The sequence below is a fragment of the Megalobrama amblycephala genome, linkage group LG19 (assembly GCF_018812025.1).
Source record: "Megalobrama amblycephala isolate DHTTF-2021 linkage group LG19, ASM1881202v1, whole genome shotgun sequence".
NCBI classification, from domain to species: Eukaryota; Metazoa; Chordata; class Actinopteri; order Cypriniformes; family Xenocyprididae; genus Megalobrama; species Megalobrama amblycephala.
In genome coordinates, this window is record NC_063062.1 from 25,824,168 (window position 1) to 25,842,391 (window position 18,224).

Here is an 18,224-nt window from a genome sequence, read left to right on the forward strand (position 1 = left end):
CAAATTTTATTTATATAGCACTTTTCTAAACAAATAAAAAATAAATAAAAAATAGACCCATTAAAATACATCAGTTTATAAAGGTTAAAATATTAAATATAAGATACAACATTAAAAACCAAGCAAAACACATGAATTATAAAAAGGTTTTAAAACTGGTTTCTGGTTATACAATGAAGTAATGAAGTGCAGTAAAAATAAATAAATAAATAAATAAAAAAGGTAAATAAATAGGAAATTTATTTTAAAAATTACAAATAATAATGAAAGGCAACTGAAGAACGAGGAGCCCGGGCTGTAAGTCCCGAATATCAAACCAGAGTCCTAATATAACAGCCGAACAAATGTAGACAAGAAACATACTCGGTTACTAACGTAACCTCGGTTCCCTGAGATACGGAACGAGTACTGCGTATGGGGAAAAGTATCCCTTTTTCCCCGTCACTGAAGCCTTTTTCATTAACGCAGTGTAACTGCACCGTCATTGGTTCACTCATAGACAAGTTGTTGAACCAATGACGGCGCGGCATAGCTGCGCGGCCTATGGCGACAAAGCGTGCGAATATTCCCGCCGAAAGGGGCGGGGTTTAGTGCTATATAAGCAGGCATTTCGCCACAGGATTTCAGGCCATATCGACTGAAGCGACGACCCTGAAGCCACAGCCTCATGGCACGGCATGTAACGCAGTACTCGTTCGTATCTCAGAGAACCGAGGTTACGTTAGTAATCGAGTACGTTCCCTTTCGATACTTCACTCGTACTGTGTATGGGGAATGAATTCAACCGCGCCGTGCCACGACAGGGAACGACTGGACATGTTTTGGAAGCCTAGAGGGGTCCATGAAACTAGTAAAAAGGCCGAAGCCGCCGAACCCTTCGTTACACTACAAGAGGAGATAACTCCTGAACCGGTATGAGGCGGAGCTCGAAGAGGCCGCTGCATCACACCTAAAGGACCCGAGCTTGCAAGGTCGGAACGTCCAACTGGTAAAATCTAACAAAAGTGGACGGCGAGGACCAGCCGGCCGCCTCACAGATGTCTTTAACACTCTGAGGTCTAAAAACGCGCCGGCGCGTTTTGCAGTTTTTTTTTCACATTGCAGCAAAACAGACTTAAAATACTCCGTCATTTTTTATCATAGAGACATAAGTAATATATCAAATGAAACTATAGAATGTCTTCTTTTTTTTGTGTACACTCACAATCAAAATAAAACTTTGTGCTTTTTAAAAATAAATAAAATATACAGGGTGTGCTGTCCTGCCATCTCCGTCTCTGCAAACATCATTCTAAAACGTCACTAAAAGTAACTAAAATAGACGGCTTATACATGCTACATGGACATGAGAGATATGTCTTTGCAAAGCTTTAAGTGTCTACTTTTAAACGAAACAAATAAATTCTAAAAAAAATATTCTCCCTTTATGTAATCAGTATAAAAGTAAAGAGAGGTACTGTTTCTCCTGTCTTACCTAATTATCTTTAATGTGTGCCCCCCCACGCGCAGAGCGATCTATGCAAACTGTAAACGCCCCTAACAGCGTCTTAAAAAGCATCAAGTTTCATCAGATTCATTCGCTTTCCTGCGCGTTTGGAAGATGGCACGCTACACAGGTGAGCAGGCTCTTCAGTGGTCCTGGACAGTGAGGAAGAGTTCACATTTCCTCGGAAGAAGAACACGACTCTGACGATGAACGTCTGTATTTTGAAGAGCGACTTGATCCAGCTGACGATACAGTTTCTGATGAGTAAGTGATTTAGTTTTACTTAAATAATTTGACGTGTTTTTTCTATATAAGTGTACATATATATTTGCCTTATATTTACATCTAGGCCTATCTATATAACTCTATATAACTTTATCTCATAAAAATGCTTATAAATAGAATGCTTTTCTGTTGATATAACGTTACTTAAATTATTTGACTTGTTTTTTTATATAAGCGTACATATATATTTGCCTTATATTTACATCTATCTATATAACTTTATCTCATAAAAATGCTTATAAATAGAATGCTTTTCTGTTGATATTCGACTTGTTATTAATATGCATAGATACGTTGGATACACGCGTTAGATCGATTAACTGCATGCAGCTGAATAGCATATTATGATAGACGTGAATGTGCTAAAATATGCTTGGTTGTGAAATGCGCGAACGTGTTGCTATTCACTAAATGTGCTAACTGATATAGCAGACTGTAACGTTTACACATTCGCACACTTTGTCTGGTAATGGCCAATTGACAGACATATACAGCATGCTTGTATACCTGTTAATTTCCTGTCAGTTATGCATAGCTAATGGTATGAGAGTAGTATCTTATATGCTAATAATAACAGTTTTTTTGTTTTGTTTTAGAAATGTGGATCCATCACTCTCGCATTCACCTGCAATTCTCACTAAGAGGGCACGCAGCAACACAGGCGATAATGAGAAAGAGTAAGTACATGTTTACCCACTATATGTGCAAACTGATATAGCAGACTGTAACGTTTACACATTCGCACACTTTGTCCGGTAATGGCCAGTTGACAGACATATACAGCATGCTTGTATACCTGTTACTTTCCTGTCCGTTATGCATAGGTAATGGTATGAGAGTAGTATCTTATATGCTAATAATAACAGGTTTTTTTTTTTTTTTTACAATTTGTTTTTTTTAGGAATGTGGATCCATCACTCTCACATTCACCTGCAATTCCCACTAAGAGGGCACCCAACACAGGCGGAAATGAGAAAGAGTAAGTACATGTTCACCCACTATATGGTAGGCCTATGTAATGTTAAGTGATCCCAAACTTTTGAACGGTAGTGTATGTATATATGTGTCTGTATGGCTTTCTTTCTTATGCGTGCACAATATATTAGCATTAGTGCTTGGTAATGTTAATATATACAATAATAAACATTATATTAGTATTAGTTATTGATGATGCAAATAGTATAGCTCCTTGTGTAATAACCATCTCACTGTTTTTTTTCTCCAGCTATAGCCCTAATGAGAGTGCTCCAAAACCCCTTGCAAAAAAGGCCAAGAAAAACATTCAGACAAGCAACAGGCATTCAGCTCTGTCATGGAAAACAGATAATGACACTGACATGGTTCCACAGACTCTGAGATTCCTACCTGCACGGGAACCTGGACCACAGCTGCGTCCTGCTGATGAACACACTCCTAAGAGTCTCTTCAAAATGTTCAAAATGCAAGGAATAATGCCACCGCTGGTCGTCGGAACTGCATGCTTTGCAAAGTACAGCTTGGTAAAAGGCAAGACACACCTTGGAAATGCCAGGCATGTGACATTTACTTGTGTCTTCAGTTGAAAAGGAACTGTTTTCAAAAATGGCACACAGATGTGTGACTGTTCAGATTCTCTGTTCACCACCTCTCACTGACCATTGGGCTGCAAAGATTATCTATATGTGATCAAGCAGGTTATGTATAGGGTGTAAAAGTGGGCTTTTTTTATAAACCTTACCTTTATTTGCCTGTATACACAAAATGTGCCTTTGACCCTAGTTTATATGTGGATTATATTGTTAACTTTATTTTAAATAAAAAAGAAAAAAAACAATGATATGTCTTGTCTTTGCATTTTCTTAGTTGACTCAGTCACATTCCTGACTGAATGGCTCATTATGCGGCTCATTAGGGGCAGGGTCTTAATCTCCCCAGGTGTAAATCACTTCATTATTCATGAAGAGTCACACCTCTTCGCATATGGCCTACCTCAACAAAAAGTCTCTTAGAAATTTAAAATCAATACAATGTTTTATGTGTCAGAGTAGGGAGGATCATTTCCACATCATTTTGAAGCAAAAACTCTACACTAAAATATACAATTCTCAAAAGTCTTGTGAAAAAACATTTAGTATGCATTTTGAGGTATTGTTTCAGTTACTTTTTTTTTTTTTTTTTTTCAATAACCACGCATAAACATTATTCCTTTAAAAACACAAACATGTACATACATGTTCCTCACATATTATGGTAGCCTAGTTTGTGCTGAATACAGTGTAATGACACTTTTGTCATTAATATGTTTATAATCAACTGATAAAAGCACAAATGTCAGGGCATGTCAAAACTTCTCCAGGGCCCAAAATCAGCCTCAGACTCCAGAGGGTTAATGGAAACCCCACTGGACCAGGCCCAAGAGGAAGCCATTCCTCTAGTGGAGTGGGCTCTAACTCCTATGGGGCATTCCATGCCCATGGAGGAGTAACAAAGAGCTATGGCGTCGACAATCCAACGCGAAAGGCGTTGCTTTGAGACCGGAGACCCTTTGGTGCGGCCACCAAAGAAAACAAAGAGCTGATCCATTAGCTGAAAAGGCTGTGATCACTCCACGTAAGTTCTCAATGCCCTGACAGGGCAGAGCAACTCCAGCTCTTGCTCATCCGACGAAACTGGGAGAGCAGAGAGAGAGATGACCTGTGCTCTGAACGGGGTTGAGAGCACCTTGGGAACGTAGCCGTGCCTGGGTTTCAATACGACTTTAGGCCCAAACTCAAGGCAAGCAGGGCTCACAGAGAGGGCCTGCAAGTCTCCAACACGCTTAACCGATGCTAGAGCCAGTAGCAGAGCGGTTTTGAGTGTCAGGGGCCTGACATCAGCTGAACGCATCGGCTCAAAGGGAGGTCCTTTGAGAGCCCTAAGGACCAGAGAGAGGGCCCAGGTGGGGACAGTGAGGGGGTGAGGAGGATTTAATCGCCTAGCACCCCTCAAGAAACGCACCACTAGGCTGTTTCTTCCTACTGACTGGCCAGCGATAGGAGAGTGAAACGCTGCAAACCAAACTAGGCTCCTCCAGAGCGGGGCCACAAGGAGGACTCTGTGATTGTCTTCCTCGATTCGTCTGATAACCTGAGGAATCAGAGCGATCGGGGGAAAAGTGTAAAGAAGGGTGCTGGGCCAAGAACGGGCCAATGCGTCGTCCTTCGAAAAATAAGTTGGGCAATGAGAGTTGTCTTCTGAGGTGAAGAGGTCGACCTCTGCCTTCCCGAAGAATTCCCATATCATGAGAACTGTCTGGGGGTGGAGCATCCACTCGTCTGAGGGGACATTGCTTCGAGACAGCATGTCTGCTCCCAGATTGGTTTTCCCGGGTATGTGTGTCGCTCTGAGCGACAGAAACCTGGGTAGAGCCCATTCCAGAAGACGCTTCGCCAAAGCGCATAAGCGGCTGGACGAAAGACCTCCCTGGTGATTTATGTACGACACCACTGTCATCCTGTCCGATTGGACTAGGACGTGGCGTCCCGTCAGTTAAGCCTGAAAGAAGTGAAGGGCACGTATCACTGCCAGCATCTCGAGACAGTTGATATGAAGATGGCTCTCCTCGTGAGACCACGAGCCGAAGGCCGGTCCCGAGTTGGATGCGTCTGTCGAGAGCACCGTCCTTCGTGACGCCACCTGTAGGGGTACGCCACGCCTGAACCACTCGGGGTTCAACTAGGGCTTCAGGGCTGACAGGCAGGCCTGATTGACCTTGAGACACAAGCGGCCATGCCGCCAGGCGTGTGGAGGGAACCGAAACTTCAGCCAGTACTGTAGAGGCTGCATCCGAAGAAGGCCGAGCTGCAGAACTGGGGAGGCGGAAGCCATCAGCCCTAACAACCTCTGGAAGAGCTTCAGAGGGAGGTAGGCTTTGTTCTTGACGGAAGGCGCGAGCTGCTGAATGGCCAGAGCGCGCTCTGGCGAGACTACCGCCGTCATGCGGACCGAGTCGAAAACTGCTCCCAGGAAGAAATATGTTGACTGGGGAGCAGCGAGCTCTTGGACAGGTTGACCCTGAGTCCTAGGCACTCTAGGTGGCTGAGGAGCACGGATCTGTGATGTTCCAGCTCGGCTCGCGACTGGGCCAAAATGAGCCAGTTGTTGAAATAATTCAGAACTCGGATTCCCATCTGTCTCAGTGGGGAAAGAGCTGCGTTCATGCACTTGGTAAAAGTGCGAGGAGCCAGAGACAGCCCGAAGGGCAGGACCGTATATTGGTAAGCCACACCCTCGAAGGCGAATCTCAAGAATCGCCTGTGGTGGGGGGCTATCTGGATATGAAAGTATGCATCCTTCAGATCCAGTGAGCAGAACCAGTCCTCGTGACAAATCTGTGCAAGGATCTGTTTATTTGAAAAGGTAAAAATGTGTTCGCCGTGAGAACGGCGGTTTGTGTGGACGCAACATTTGTGGGCCCGTTTGCTTCTTCCAGGCAGCGAGCTTCTTCGGCTTCAGGCGGAGATCAGCAAAGAGATGAGTAGTCGTCGCTGAAGGAGAAAGGACTGTAATCCTATGGCGAAATGCCTGCTTATATAGTACTAAACCCCGCCCCTTTCGGCGGGAATATTCGCGCGCGTTGTCGCCATAGGCCACGCAGCTATCCCGCGCCGTCATTGGTTCAACAACTTGTCTATGAGTGAATCAACGACGGTGTAGTTACACTGCGTTATTGAAAAAGGCTTCACTGACAGGGAAAAAGGGAGACTTTTCCCCATACGCAGTACGAGTGAAGTATCGAAAGGGAACTCAGTCAACTAACACTGAGAAGGTCAAACAAGACCTGAAAAACAAGACTAAATAATCTCAAATCAAACCAACAAACGAGGAACAGGGAAGTGACAGTAACAGAAACCGAATCGAAACACGGGAGGAAGTGATTTAATCTGAAAAATGTACAGAGCCAGATATTTACCCTCTTGTTGAGCAATACACTGTCTAACCAGAAACCAGTTTTTCTTCCAGTAAAAATGCTTTAAGGAAACATTTCCTTAAAAAAGTACTATAAATATGACCAAAGAACGCAGTTGGCTTCAGACTTAAACTGAAGACATTACTAGACAACTTCTGAACATAACGAATACACACAAGGACCCCAGGTGAGACACCACTTTAAAATTAAAAGAACAGGTAATGTTATGACAGTGTGAATAGCCACCTTCAGATTATGAGCTGTTTAGATCTGAACAGTATTGCATGAAGACTCAAAATGCATTAGGAACAAAATCATACTAATCAGATGCATCTGTCATTTCACCACAGCCAATGGTAAGACATTACTTATTGGATTGTATTCAGTAAAGGAAGGATTTATGCCTTTATTTGTTTTTGAGTTTTTTAAACACTGAATTAGATTGCATTTTAAGGAATGTGAGGACTAATGAATTCAGTAACAAGAAAAAAAAGAATGATAAAGTAGTCATTATTAAACTTCATATGTGCAAATCCCCATTGATCATTGTTCTTTACTGCAGTCATGGCATCAGAGACCATTGAAGTGGCAGCTCTGGGAAGACCTCTGTGTCCTGGTATGCTGTATGACTGCCGCAAGGATGCCTTCATTCCAGGTGCTGTACAGTACCTACTAAAATGATTTTTATTCCTTTTTCACCCAAACATGAATCAACAAAACAGTACTTGTGTGGTCATTTTGAGACATAAGATGTAACACAGAAATATTGGCATGTTTACTTCAACAATACATTGTGTCCTCATACGTAACTGTTAAAGCCATTTCTCATTTCAGGTGTTACTCTGTGGGATAAGTCGTCACTGAGTAAAAATTTGGACACTCGTCCACAGCCCATGACAGATGTGAAGTTCAGCAGCTCCGACTCTCTCTCTGATAAGTCCAGTCTCCTGGATGTAAGTGCTTCCCTGAAGGCTAGTTTCTTGTGTGGGATGGTGAAGGTAGGAGGATCTGCCAAATACCTGCATGACACCAAATCCTCAAACCAACAGTCCAGAGTTACAATGAATTACAGTGAAACCACAAGATTTGTACAGCTGACCATGTCCCAGCTGGGCCAGATCACCTACCCTCAGGTGTTTGACCAGAAAACTGCGACTCATGTGGTCACGGCTGTACTGTACGGAGCTCAGGCCTTCATGGTGTTTGATCGGACATTTTCAGAAGAGGAAAACAAGCAAAAGATTGAGGGAGAACTGAATATCATGGTCAAGAAGATCCCTGGATTTTCCATTAAGGGAAAAGGAGCTGTAGATATGACAGATGGTGATAAGGAAATGGCTGAGAGAATCTCCTGCACATTTCATGGTGACTTCCGCCTTGATCAGAACCCCACCACTTTCAAAGAGGCCCTGGAGGTGTACAACACGCTCCCCGATATCCTGAAGGAGAATCCACAGAATGCAGTTCCAATAAAAGTCTGGCTCTATCCTCTTTCTATACTGGATACAAAAGCAGCTCAGTTGGTGAGAGAAATCACCACACGTCTGGTTTCCAACACTGAAGATATAATAGAGGAGCTGTTAGAGGCAGAGAGGACATGCAACGACCTCTCCAGAAAACCACTGGTTAATGTTTTCAGAGACATCAAAGAGAGGCTCAGTTCATTTCAGGGTTCTCTTAACATTTACAAAATGGCACTCGTGAAAGCTGTGGCCAAGGTCTTGCCTGATATACGAGGAGGAGAGAAGGAGGAAAAGTCACTGGAAGACATCCTGAAGATCCACTACAGCTCCCCTTTTAAAGCTGACATGCTTAACCAGTGGTTAGATCGTGCAAAGTCTGAACTTAACCTCTTGAGTTCTCACAGCAAGATTCTGGAGGAAATCATAACTGAAGATGCAGACAGTCTCAACACTATCCTCCTTAATCCTGATATTGATGTTGTGGTGTGCTTGACCTTCACATCTCTGAAGTATGAAGACCCATATCTTTCAACCCTGAAGGAGTTTCTGGAATCTGACAAGTTTAAAGAGCTAGATGAGGGAATGAAACTGTGTTCTTGCACGCTAGCATCAGAAGAGTGGTTCAACAAGCCTGGTGTTGTCTCAAACATGAGAAAGAACTTATCTTTTTTTAAAAGTTTTTCAGAAGCTAACAAAGATGAAGAGAGATACCAATTCATTGTTTCTGCCATTTCCGATCCATCCAGTCCAGGCTCCTCCATCTATCTGTATGAAAAAGGGCAGCTGACAAACACACAGTTCCAGCACAGTGCGTATCTATCTATCTATCTATCTATCTATCTATCTATCTATCTATCTATCTATCTATCTATCTATCTATCTATCTATCTATCTATCGCATGAGACATTTCTTGATCAATCAGTGTCTCATTGGAAAATAGGGCTGACCGATATATTGCATGCGATTGTCACGAAAGTCAATGAAAGTCAATTCTGAGAATTGTTTCTAAACACGTTATAAAGGTTACAAATGTATTGCTGACTGTGAATTGTGTAATGCTTAATTGTAAAGTTAGAGTGTTAAACAGTTTTTCACCAACTCTCTGTTCAGGATTTTTGGGGCGGAGCTAAAAAGGGGGTCCGATGACGCACTGGAGTCCCCGAGCATGGCCCCACCCCTAACACTATATAACTGTCAGTGACACACCGAGCATGGCGCCGCCCCTAACGCTACAGCGGTTCACTCGCTCAATCTCGAGTGTCATTACCGATAGTTATACAGCCCTTTGCACATTTAGCTAGTAATGCCTTCGTCACGCAAATGCATGTTACATGGTTGTTATAATATACAATAGAGCTCCTTCTCCTTATTTAAATTTCCTAAAACGAAGATATGAGGAAGGGGTGGATTCATTTTGTCTCTAAAGTGATCGTTCTACACCAGATAGTTTTACAAACTTTCATCAGACAGCTGGGATTCACAGATAATCTGCTGTTTTTGGTGAATGGGGCTGAACAGACTATTTCCCGCCTCGGCCTTCCTATCGTCCCACTGACAATCGATGATATGGGGCCGGACAGAGTCTCTCCCGTCCCGGTGTTGTGCCCAATTCCTACCCCTGCCAAATTATTACCCCCCTAGTATTGGTAGGTTAAGGATTAGGTGTAGGGGAGGGGTTAGGATTAGGCAATCAGATAGCGACTTCAACGAGGGGGGTAATAATTTGGCAGGGGGTCAGAATTGGGCACAACACCGGCCTTCATCCTCCAGTCTCGCAGCACCGACATCTGTCGATAACAGTCATCAGTACGTGCCCACCAGTGAGTGTAAGTTGCCGTGTGTGCTTATTGTCACGGTGAATCACTGAAACAACAAACAGATCCAAGTGCAGTATAGTTTAATGGGTAATCCAAAGTCGTAATCCAGAACAGGCAGGGGTCAAAATCCACAAAGCAGTCAAAACAGGAAACAAGAAAATAAACAAAGAAACTGGTGACCTGAACTGAAAACTCCATGACTAAAGCAGAAACAAACAGGGTATAAATAGACAGACACTGATGAGGGAACACAAAACAGCTGGGTGCAATGACATGAGATAATGAGTCCAGGAAGTGCATTATGGGTAATGAAGTTCACAAGTGGGGTGAGACACAGTCCGGGTTGGAGTGCCCTCTAGTGGAAGACAAGGGCACTCCCAGTAATGATCATGACACTTATGTTATAATTAGTAGGTAGTCTGCAATAACTACTAAAATTTGTAACCCTCTAACGTGATTCTTTTGTTTAGATGCATCAGTATGTTTGACTCATTAGACAAGTCAGTTGAGACGGCAGCTCTTGCAAGTGGGTGTGGTTTCAGCCCCAACAGTGGACACGCCCCCAGCATTTGAGAGCAGAGAATACTGCTCATTTTTTTGAGAATTTGATAACTAAATTTCATTTACTTGCCAATTTTTTTAATCATTCAAATTTGACTGGGTCGTTAATAACACTTTTTTCTGCGGTGTGAGAAATTCAGAACACATACTTTAAAATGACTTTACAGGGACTTTAAACATAAGAACACTACACACAGCAACTCTAGAAGATAATGGTGTCATTGTCCAGCTTAACTGCACATTTAATGTTGTTATTTTGAGGAAACAAAATAGCCTTTTCACAATACAATATGAATGAAAAAAATATAAATAAAAATAGAATATAGGCTAGCTTCAAGCAGCAATTACGGGGCAAAGCACAAAAGAAGCACAAGAAGCCAGCCAGCACAGCTGTGAGCATCAGACTAACTGCAACAGTGAGCAATTAAAGACCTATAGGTTGTCACACATGATGTCACAGCAGCAGCGCAAATGAGTCTGGAGGGCAGGGAGTGATTTTTCTTTATAGAAATCATATCAAAAACTCAAAATTTTTATGTTTTGAGTTGTTTATGGTTGCTCAAATTGATAAAATCGAGAACCCAGGTGCTGTTTATTTTGTTTACATAACTTATACCGTTTTTTTTTTACTTTAAAAATTGTTGCCTTTAATAGCGTTTTGCGTCTGCTGATAGTGAAATGAATATGGATACCTGCTTACCTTATTTGTTTTTGACTTGGTTAAATATCCACATTCTTCATGGTATCGTTTGCAGGGGAGAGAAGCTGTTTTATCCCATTGAATGATAATTTGGTGTTTTCACTTCAGTTTTGTAGTATTCCGTTCACAATGTTGATCTGGTTACCATGAGAACAGTGTCATGTGCTGCTGCTTCAGCCATCATATGGTAGAAAATGTCCAAATAAATAAATGTTTAACAAGCTAACAGAAGTCGATTCAACAACAAAGACAACACTTTCAGCTATGTGATTATTTTATTGAGTGATAGGGAGTGGGTTAAATCAGTGACATTACATTTGCTGTACGTCTTCCCATCACCTCCTCAACCTGCTTCCCTTAGAGTTTTTATGTGTTTTTACACTTCGAAAAGGCGAAAATTGCATTACACCATCCAGTTTTTTATTTGAACAATAATGCGAGCTCCTGTTGTAATTCTTGATTCAGCATAAATGACCTACAATGGCGACATTTTTCACGATCATGACAGAAAATCAAAATACTGCCCTAACTTCACTAGTAGAAAGGCAGCGCGTTATAAACAAACCCAGACCAGAACTGAACGCGGCGTGACAGCAGGTTCACATTCTCTAACCTCAGTGTGAAATATTAAAGCACAGGCATGTAATGTTTCCCTGTTGACGTAAAACACTCCCATTGTGCAGCTCTTCTATCAGGAGTCGATTCAAAATTGAGCTCGCACGTATATAATGTGCGCGGCCGGTGTGCGATACCTGTGAGTTGTCAGAGACGCGACGCTGCGCGGCACCGAGCTTCGCGTCCGGTGTGCGACCCCCTTAATTTTCACTGCCCTCCACCGGTATTTTGCACGTCACCAGAACCACGTGATTGCAAACAACCTATTAAGATCATTTTAGGCAAAAGAAAAAAAAAAAAAAAAAAAAACACAAATACAGTCAATAATAAAGATTTACTGGTTTATCACTTTCGACCAATAGGTGGCACTGTGATTAAATTATTGAGGTAGGCTATGGTCATATGGAGCGATTTTCATCTCAAATATTCACTCAAAGTACATGATTCAAACATGCACAGCCAGTTTCACATGTGTGAAACCTAATTCACGTGCACAAAAAACAAACAAACAAACAAAAAAACAATCACTGATAAAAATGAATCATTGAGGCTGTAAGTGTAACAAAAAAAAAGAAAACAATCATTATTTTTTACAAATAAATATTGGTTTGTTAATTTACTTGGATAACTTGAGTAGCTAATTTGGATTTGTAGCAAAAACGTATTTTGTTTATATCGCACGTCTTATCTTGAGCAAGCTAGACAAGACTTTGTAAACACGTGCATTTCCAACATACTATTTAAGTAACAATTATTTAAATATTTACTGCTGGATTTGGCTGATGCAATGAACACTTTTCACAAGCTGACGATGTATTTTTTTTTATACTGCAACATAATTCTGGCAATTTTTCTCATATTTCATATTTTAAGGCAATTTTTTTAACAGTGTTCTCAACAACAGCCGTGGCCGTTATTTCGCGCCGCACCGCAACAGCTTGAAGCGGTCTGTAGACATCGGTCTATCTATCTACTGCGACACGTCAATTAAAACTTTACAAATCCTGACCGCTGTTGGAAGCTTCACAACCGCGTGCATTACGCACATCATCGCACTTTCATGAAGTGGACAATTTTAAGATTGTGGTCCATTTTTGTTTCCATGTCTTTTACTCTAATGGAAAGAAAACTTAACCCCTAACTGGTAGAAGGCTTAAAACAAACACCATCTAAACATTTAGATGGTGTTTGTTTTAAGCCTTCTACCATCCGTCTGTTTGCATCTGTAGATTTCTTCCAAATTAACCAAAACAAGCTAATCTGCATATTTAAACATCAAGAGTACATTATATATTATAACAAATGCCTGCAGAGGGCGCCAAAAGCCTGCTGATTTTTGTAGTACACAGCACAGCACGATCAAAGCCAACCACCATAACTGTGAAAATATATTATTAGTTAAATAATAATATTCGCCCACTTCTTTGTGATAGAAATGCTACAGCCACTGTAATTTCTTCAACAAGAATATGTGGACATCAAACATGCAAAGACAGAGCGAGGGTTTAAACTTTTATTGATGTATTATCCTGTGTAAGCGTAGATTTAAGAATAGCATTATGTAGCTGATGCTGTATTATGATTTTTAAATAGTTTTAATAAGCCATGCATCCTTAAAAAATGTCTAATAATGTGGTTCATTTCGCTTCTTATCGCCAGACAGCAGTTGCATTTTCGCGGGAATAGTTGTCACAAGTTTTCAGCCAGCAGCAAACACGAGGCGAGGCGGGGAGGGCGCGCGCGTTCGGGAATGAATGGCGTGTCGCGGAGTGAGGGCTGCTGAACTCGACAAAGCCGACCTGATATAGTATTTTTTATTTGTTTTATTCAGTAAATATATTTGTTTGACAGGGAAGCTGTGCTCAAACAGCTTCAACAATATATATTCATTTATTAAAAAAAAAAAAAAGCACCCCAGAAAAAAGGGCACTTTCTCTCGAGGAAGAAAAAGGGCAGGTGCTCAAGCCCCTTTTTTGTCTATGTGCACGTGCCTGCTTATAACACATGTGCTTGTTTCACATAAAAGACAAAAATATACCTCAAAGAATGCAAAATAACGAAAATAATCCCAAAGATTGATAAAATAGCACTATACACATAAGTTAGGGTGGAAATACAGATATAAAAGATATAATTAAAATAAGGATTAAATAAAATTAACAGGATGACAAAATAAACCTACCTCTTCCATTGAATCACATTTCAAAAGAGAAGAGGAGGAGACAGGACAGGAAATTAAGTCATTTGTGACCACGCAACACTTAAAGGGGAAGCGCTTTAGATTAGGTATTATACCGCCATAAAAATTAAGAAGAAGAAGAAGAAGAAGAAGATCAGGTATCATAAAACGTATAAGAGAACAATTTTGTGTGAATTATAACAATATTTAGCTGTATACTTTGTATACCTCTTACATATAATCTATTTACTGGGGGATTCTAGTTCTCAGAATGCTTTGCATCAGATTTAATTTGAAAAAAAATGTTTAATTATCTTCATGTGTTTTTAAGCAAGATAAATAAGTAGAAGACTTGATATTATTGTTTAATGTTCTATTAAAGGATTAGTTCACTTTTAAATAAACTTTTACTGATAATTTACTCACCCCATGTCATCCAAGATGTCCATGTCTTTCTTTCTTCAGTCGAAAAGAAATTAAAGTTTTTGATTAAAACATTCCAGGATTTTTCTCCTTATAGTGGACTTGAATGGGCACCAAACGACTGAAGGTCAAAATTAGTTTCACTGCAGCTTTAAATTGTTCTACATGATCCCAGATGAGAAATAAGGGTCTTATCCAGGGGTTAAATTGGGCCGGGGCCGTCCGGGGCTGAGCCCCGGCACATAGGCTTACCAGGGCTCGACATACGCAGACAAGACAGATAAGTGGATTTTTTTATGTGGAAGAGAATATTACTTGCCTGACCAGATAAGTAGCTTGATTAAAATGTCAGTAACAAACGCGAGACTGATTCATTTAGCTTAAGTGGCGATTGATAGTGGATAGTAATATATGTAGGCTAATGTATATTGGCGGTGAGCCTATTGCGCTGCTGAGGTGCACGTAACCTCTTGAGGAGAATTCAAAATTGTCAGGTCTTTCCCTTTTTACTTGAGACAGAGGACACTAAAGAATAGTTAGAAATAATAATCCAGGGACAAAAGAACTTGTGTCTTTAATGCTCACATTGCACTTGTATTTCCAGAACAAATCACTTCGTCATCGCTACGTGACTCCACCCATTACTTACGTATTAAATTTACAATTATTATTTTATTCATACATAACAAAAACAAATGAGCTCTGCTCACACAAAGAAACTCAGTTATCATGTTGCAATAAAAATTCAATATGTGGGGTTTTTATAGCTAGATATTTTCGACATATGATAAAGTTAAGCATCACACGACCGAAAGAGCTGAATTCCTGGGCCCGTATCCCTAAAGATTCTGAGAATCCTCTCAGAGAGCTCCTAACTTAACCTAAAAATTCCTTGCCAGGAGTTTTAGCTTAGAAGTGATTCCAGAACATTTTCAGTGAACTCTGAGCAAGGAATGGATGGAAAATCCTATCTTAGTGAGGAGGTGTGGTTGACCCCGTTGCTAGGTATGAGTCATCATTTCAAAAGCCGTGATTGGTTGATCCTACAAGTTTGATGAAAATGAACTTTTGGTGATAATGAGCAAAGGATGTACCTCAAATCAATAAACATAATTATACACTCTAATCTTATGCAGACTGTAATTGTAAATAATATTTCACATTCAAGAAAATATCTGGAAAATGAATAGTAAGCTGTAGGGGTTATAGCCTAACATTAGAATCTAAAATATGTGAAAACTTAAGCTCATTACACCCTGTTCAAATAATAATTCCTGTCTTATTTGCTCAGATTAATATCCTAGCTGGCATATTTTGTACTTTCACTCCCATATGGACCCCATTGAAAACAAGATGGCCTATCTCAAGGGGCTGTCCTTAATGAAGTAGAAATTACAACGTTACAACTCAGTGTGGTCTTAACGAGGGTAACACGGCTCAGCTTTTATCAATGTCTGTGATTACTTTCTTCTCCGGTGTAATAGCGTTGTGGCGTCGAGTTGGTGAAGTAATTGCATCTCTAAGGAGATCCACCACAAACATGATTCCTGCACGATCCAATCTGTAGCGTCTCAATAATTCCCTGTCATCCAGTGTTTGCAGGACATCTCTCCTGCCTCCTCTGTTGGCCATTTTGTGCAGCTGCTTAGGGGAACTCCTAAGCCACTAAAAGTCCTCTTCCCTGCTCTTAGCAGATCTCGCCTTAGGAGCCCTTTTAAGCGCTAGGAATCTTGAGGAATAGCTTTTATATTAACTGGGATTTTCGTGTCACTTTTAGGGGAAATTCTAAGAAAACGTCATGACTCTGAGAATTTTCTTAGAATTTGGCCGCTAGGAGCCACTTTTTGCACAAAAATTCTTTAGGGATACGGGCCCTGGATATCGCCTTGATTAAAATTGACACTAATTTCATACAACAGTTCAATAAACAGCTAAGTAGTTAATATTAATTACTTACGTTTTAGGTACAATATTGCCTGTTTTTTGTTCTATTGTAGCAGCGAAAATAGTTCCAAACAAAGCAGAAGCAGCGCATCTCGCAGCTACGCTCAGCCGTTTCGAATGATTCAGTGCTTTGAACGAATCGGTTGAGTGAAGATTCAATCGCCCATTCATAAACAACTGCTTCATTCTTGATTCAGAGTGAATCGTTTGAATAAATGACTCAGTGGCTCACTCATTAAGACGGTCACTTGACGCCATCTACTGGCGATTTAATTTCATGTTTAAAAGTATAAATTTCCCTCCAACATTTCTTATTTGTATATTCAAAAATATTTAAAGAATCTCATAACATTATTGAATGCAGTTGTACTTTTTCAGTGTAAATTATTTAATTTGGTAACAGCCAGTGTCTTACTATTTTAATTTATCAAATGTAAGAATTTTAAATAAAAGATTAAACAAATTTAATTAGATTGGGGGGAAATGCTCTTTATAAAGGTTAATAAAATGCCCCCAGGGTAAATAACATAAATATGCAGATTTAAATATGTCACTGCTGATAAAACACTGATGAGAATGTTGCTTGTTTCTGAAATTATATTTACAACAAATCTTTTTTTTTTTTTTCAGACAAGCTACTTTTTTACTCTGACAAGTAAATGACAAATTTAGTTGTCCAAAGGACAAGCACAAAACAAGGCTTAATGTCGAACTCTGTATTTTGTATTTATATTCTCTCCTTTAATGGTAGCATCACTCTTATATTTGATACTGACACAAAGGAGAAGGCACAGGCCTACAGAAAGATTTTATTAGTGTTCATAGCAGAGGGCTCTCTCAACTTATTATATTTTAGTTTGTCAATTGATTCGATTTTGTAGTCTTCACATACACATGCACCCCTGAAACCACAGAGCCCCCCACATAACAAATCCCAATTTAACCCCTGGTCTTATCTAGAGAAACCATCACTCATTTTCTTTTCTCTGGTTTCTTTTAACCAGAAATGCTCATCTTGAACTAGCTCTCTTCTTCTTCTTCTTCTTCTCTATTTGAATTCCAGCAGTGTAGACACTGCTAAGTGTAATACTGCCCTCCACAGGTCAAGTCAAGTCAAGTCAAGTCAAATTTATTTATATAGCGCTTTTTACAATTTGTAATTGTTTCAAAGCAGCTTTACATATTAGGAGCACAGAAAAAAGAGAAATGGTTAAAAATAAGCTGTACAAGCAAGCGTGGTAATATGTAACATATACAAGATGGTGCTACATTAAGCCAATGTCGGCTGACTCCCAGGGGTGGAAAAAACCCCCTAGGAGAAAAACCCAGCGTGCTAGCACTGGGAAAAAAGTCCTAGGAGGGAAAAAACCCCTTGGAAGATATATATTATATATGTAAATGGATATGGAGATCAAAATCTGAATTATACATTTTTATTATAGAGATTAAAAATAGATTATATATAAATATATGTAAGCGGATACGGAGATTTAAAAATCTGAATTATAGATGCAGCCAGAACTGGATCTGTAGGCCCATTGTCTCCTGGGCTACGCTGTAGTCAGGTCCAGACACAGGTTCTCCATCTGATCTGGATACGGCCTGGATCCAGCACCCGGAAAACCTCAGGATAAGCAGAGAGACAGATATTAGCGTAGATGCCATTCTTATTCTGATGTACAGGTATATCTAGTGTTATAGGAAATGTTCTCGGTTCCGGCCGACCTAATTATTGCAGCGTAACAATCCTTTAACGGATTTGAAAAATGTTAATGTATTGATAATGTGTTATGTGTATGCAAGAGCAAAGAGATGTGTTTTTA

At 40.3% G+C, this 18,224-nt stretch overlaps 1 protein-coding gene across 1 annotated transcript; it reads left to right on the forward strand.

Annotated features, from left to right (window-relative positions):
* Positions 1-6,798: 6,798 nt before the first annotated feature.
* Positions 6,799-9,292, forward strand: LOC125253924 (neoverrucotoxin subunit beta-like). The gene is made up of 4 exons (XM_048168182.1): positions 6,799-6,885; positions 7,261-7,353; positions 7,533-8,969; positions 9,273-9,292. The coding sequence occupies exons 2-4, from the start codon at positions 7,263-7,265 to the stop codon at positions 9,290-9,292; spliced, it is 1,548 nt and encodes a 515-aa protein (XP_048024139.1). The 5' UTR covers positions 6,799-6,885; positions 7,261-7,262.
* Positions 9,293-18,224: the final 8,932 nt, after the last annotated feature.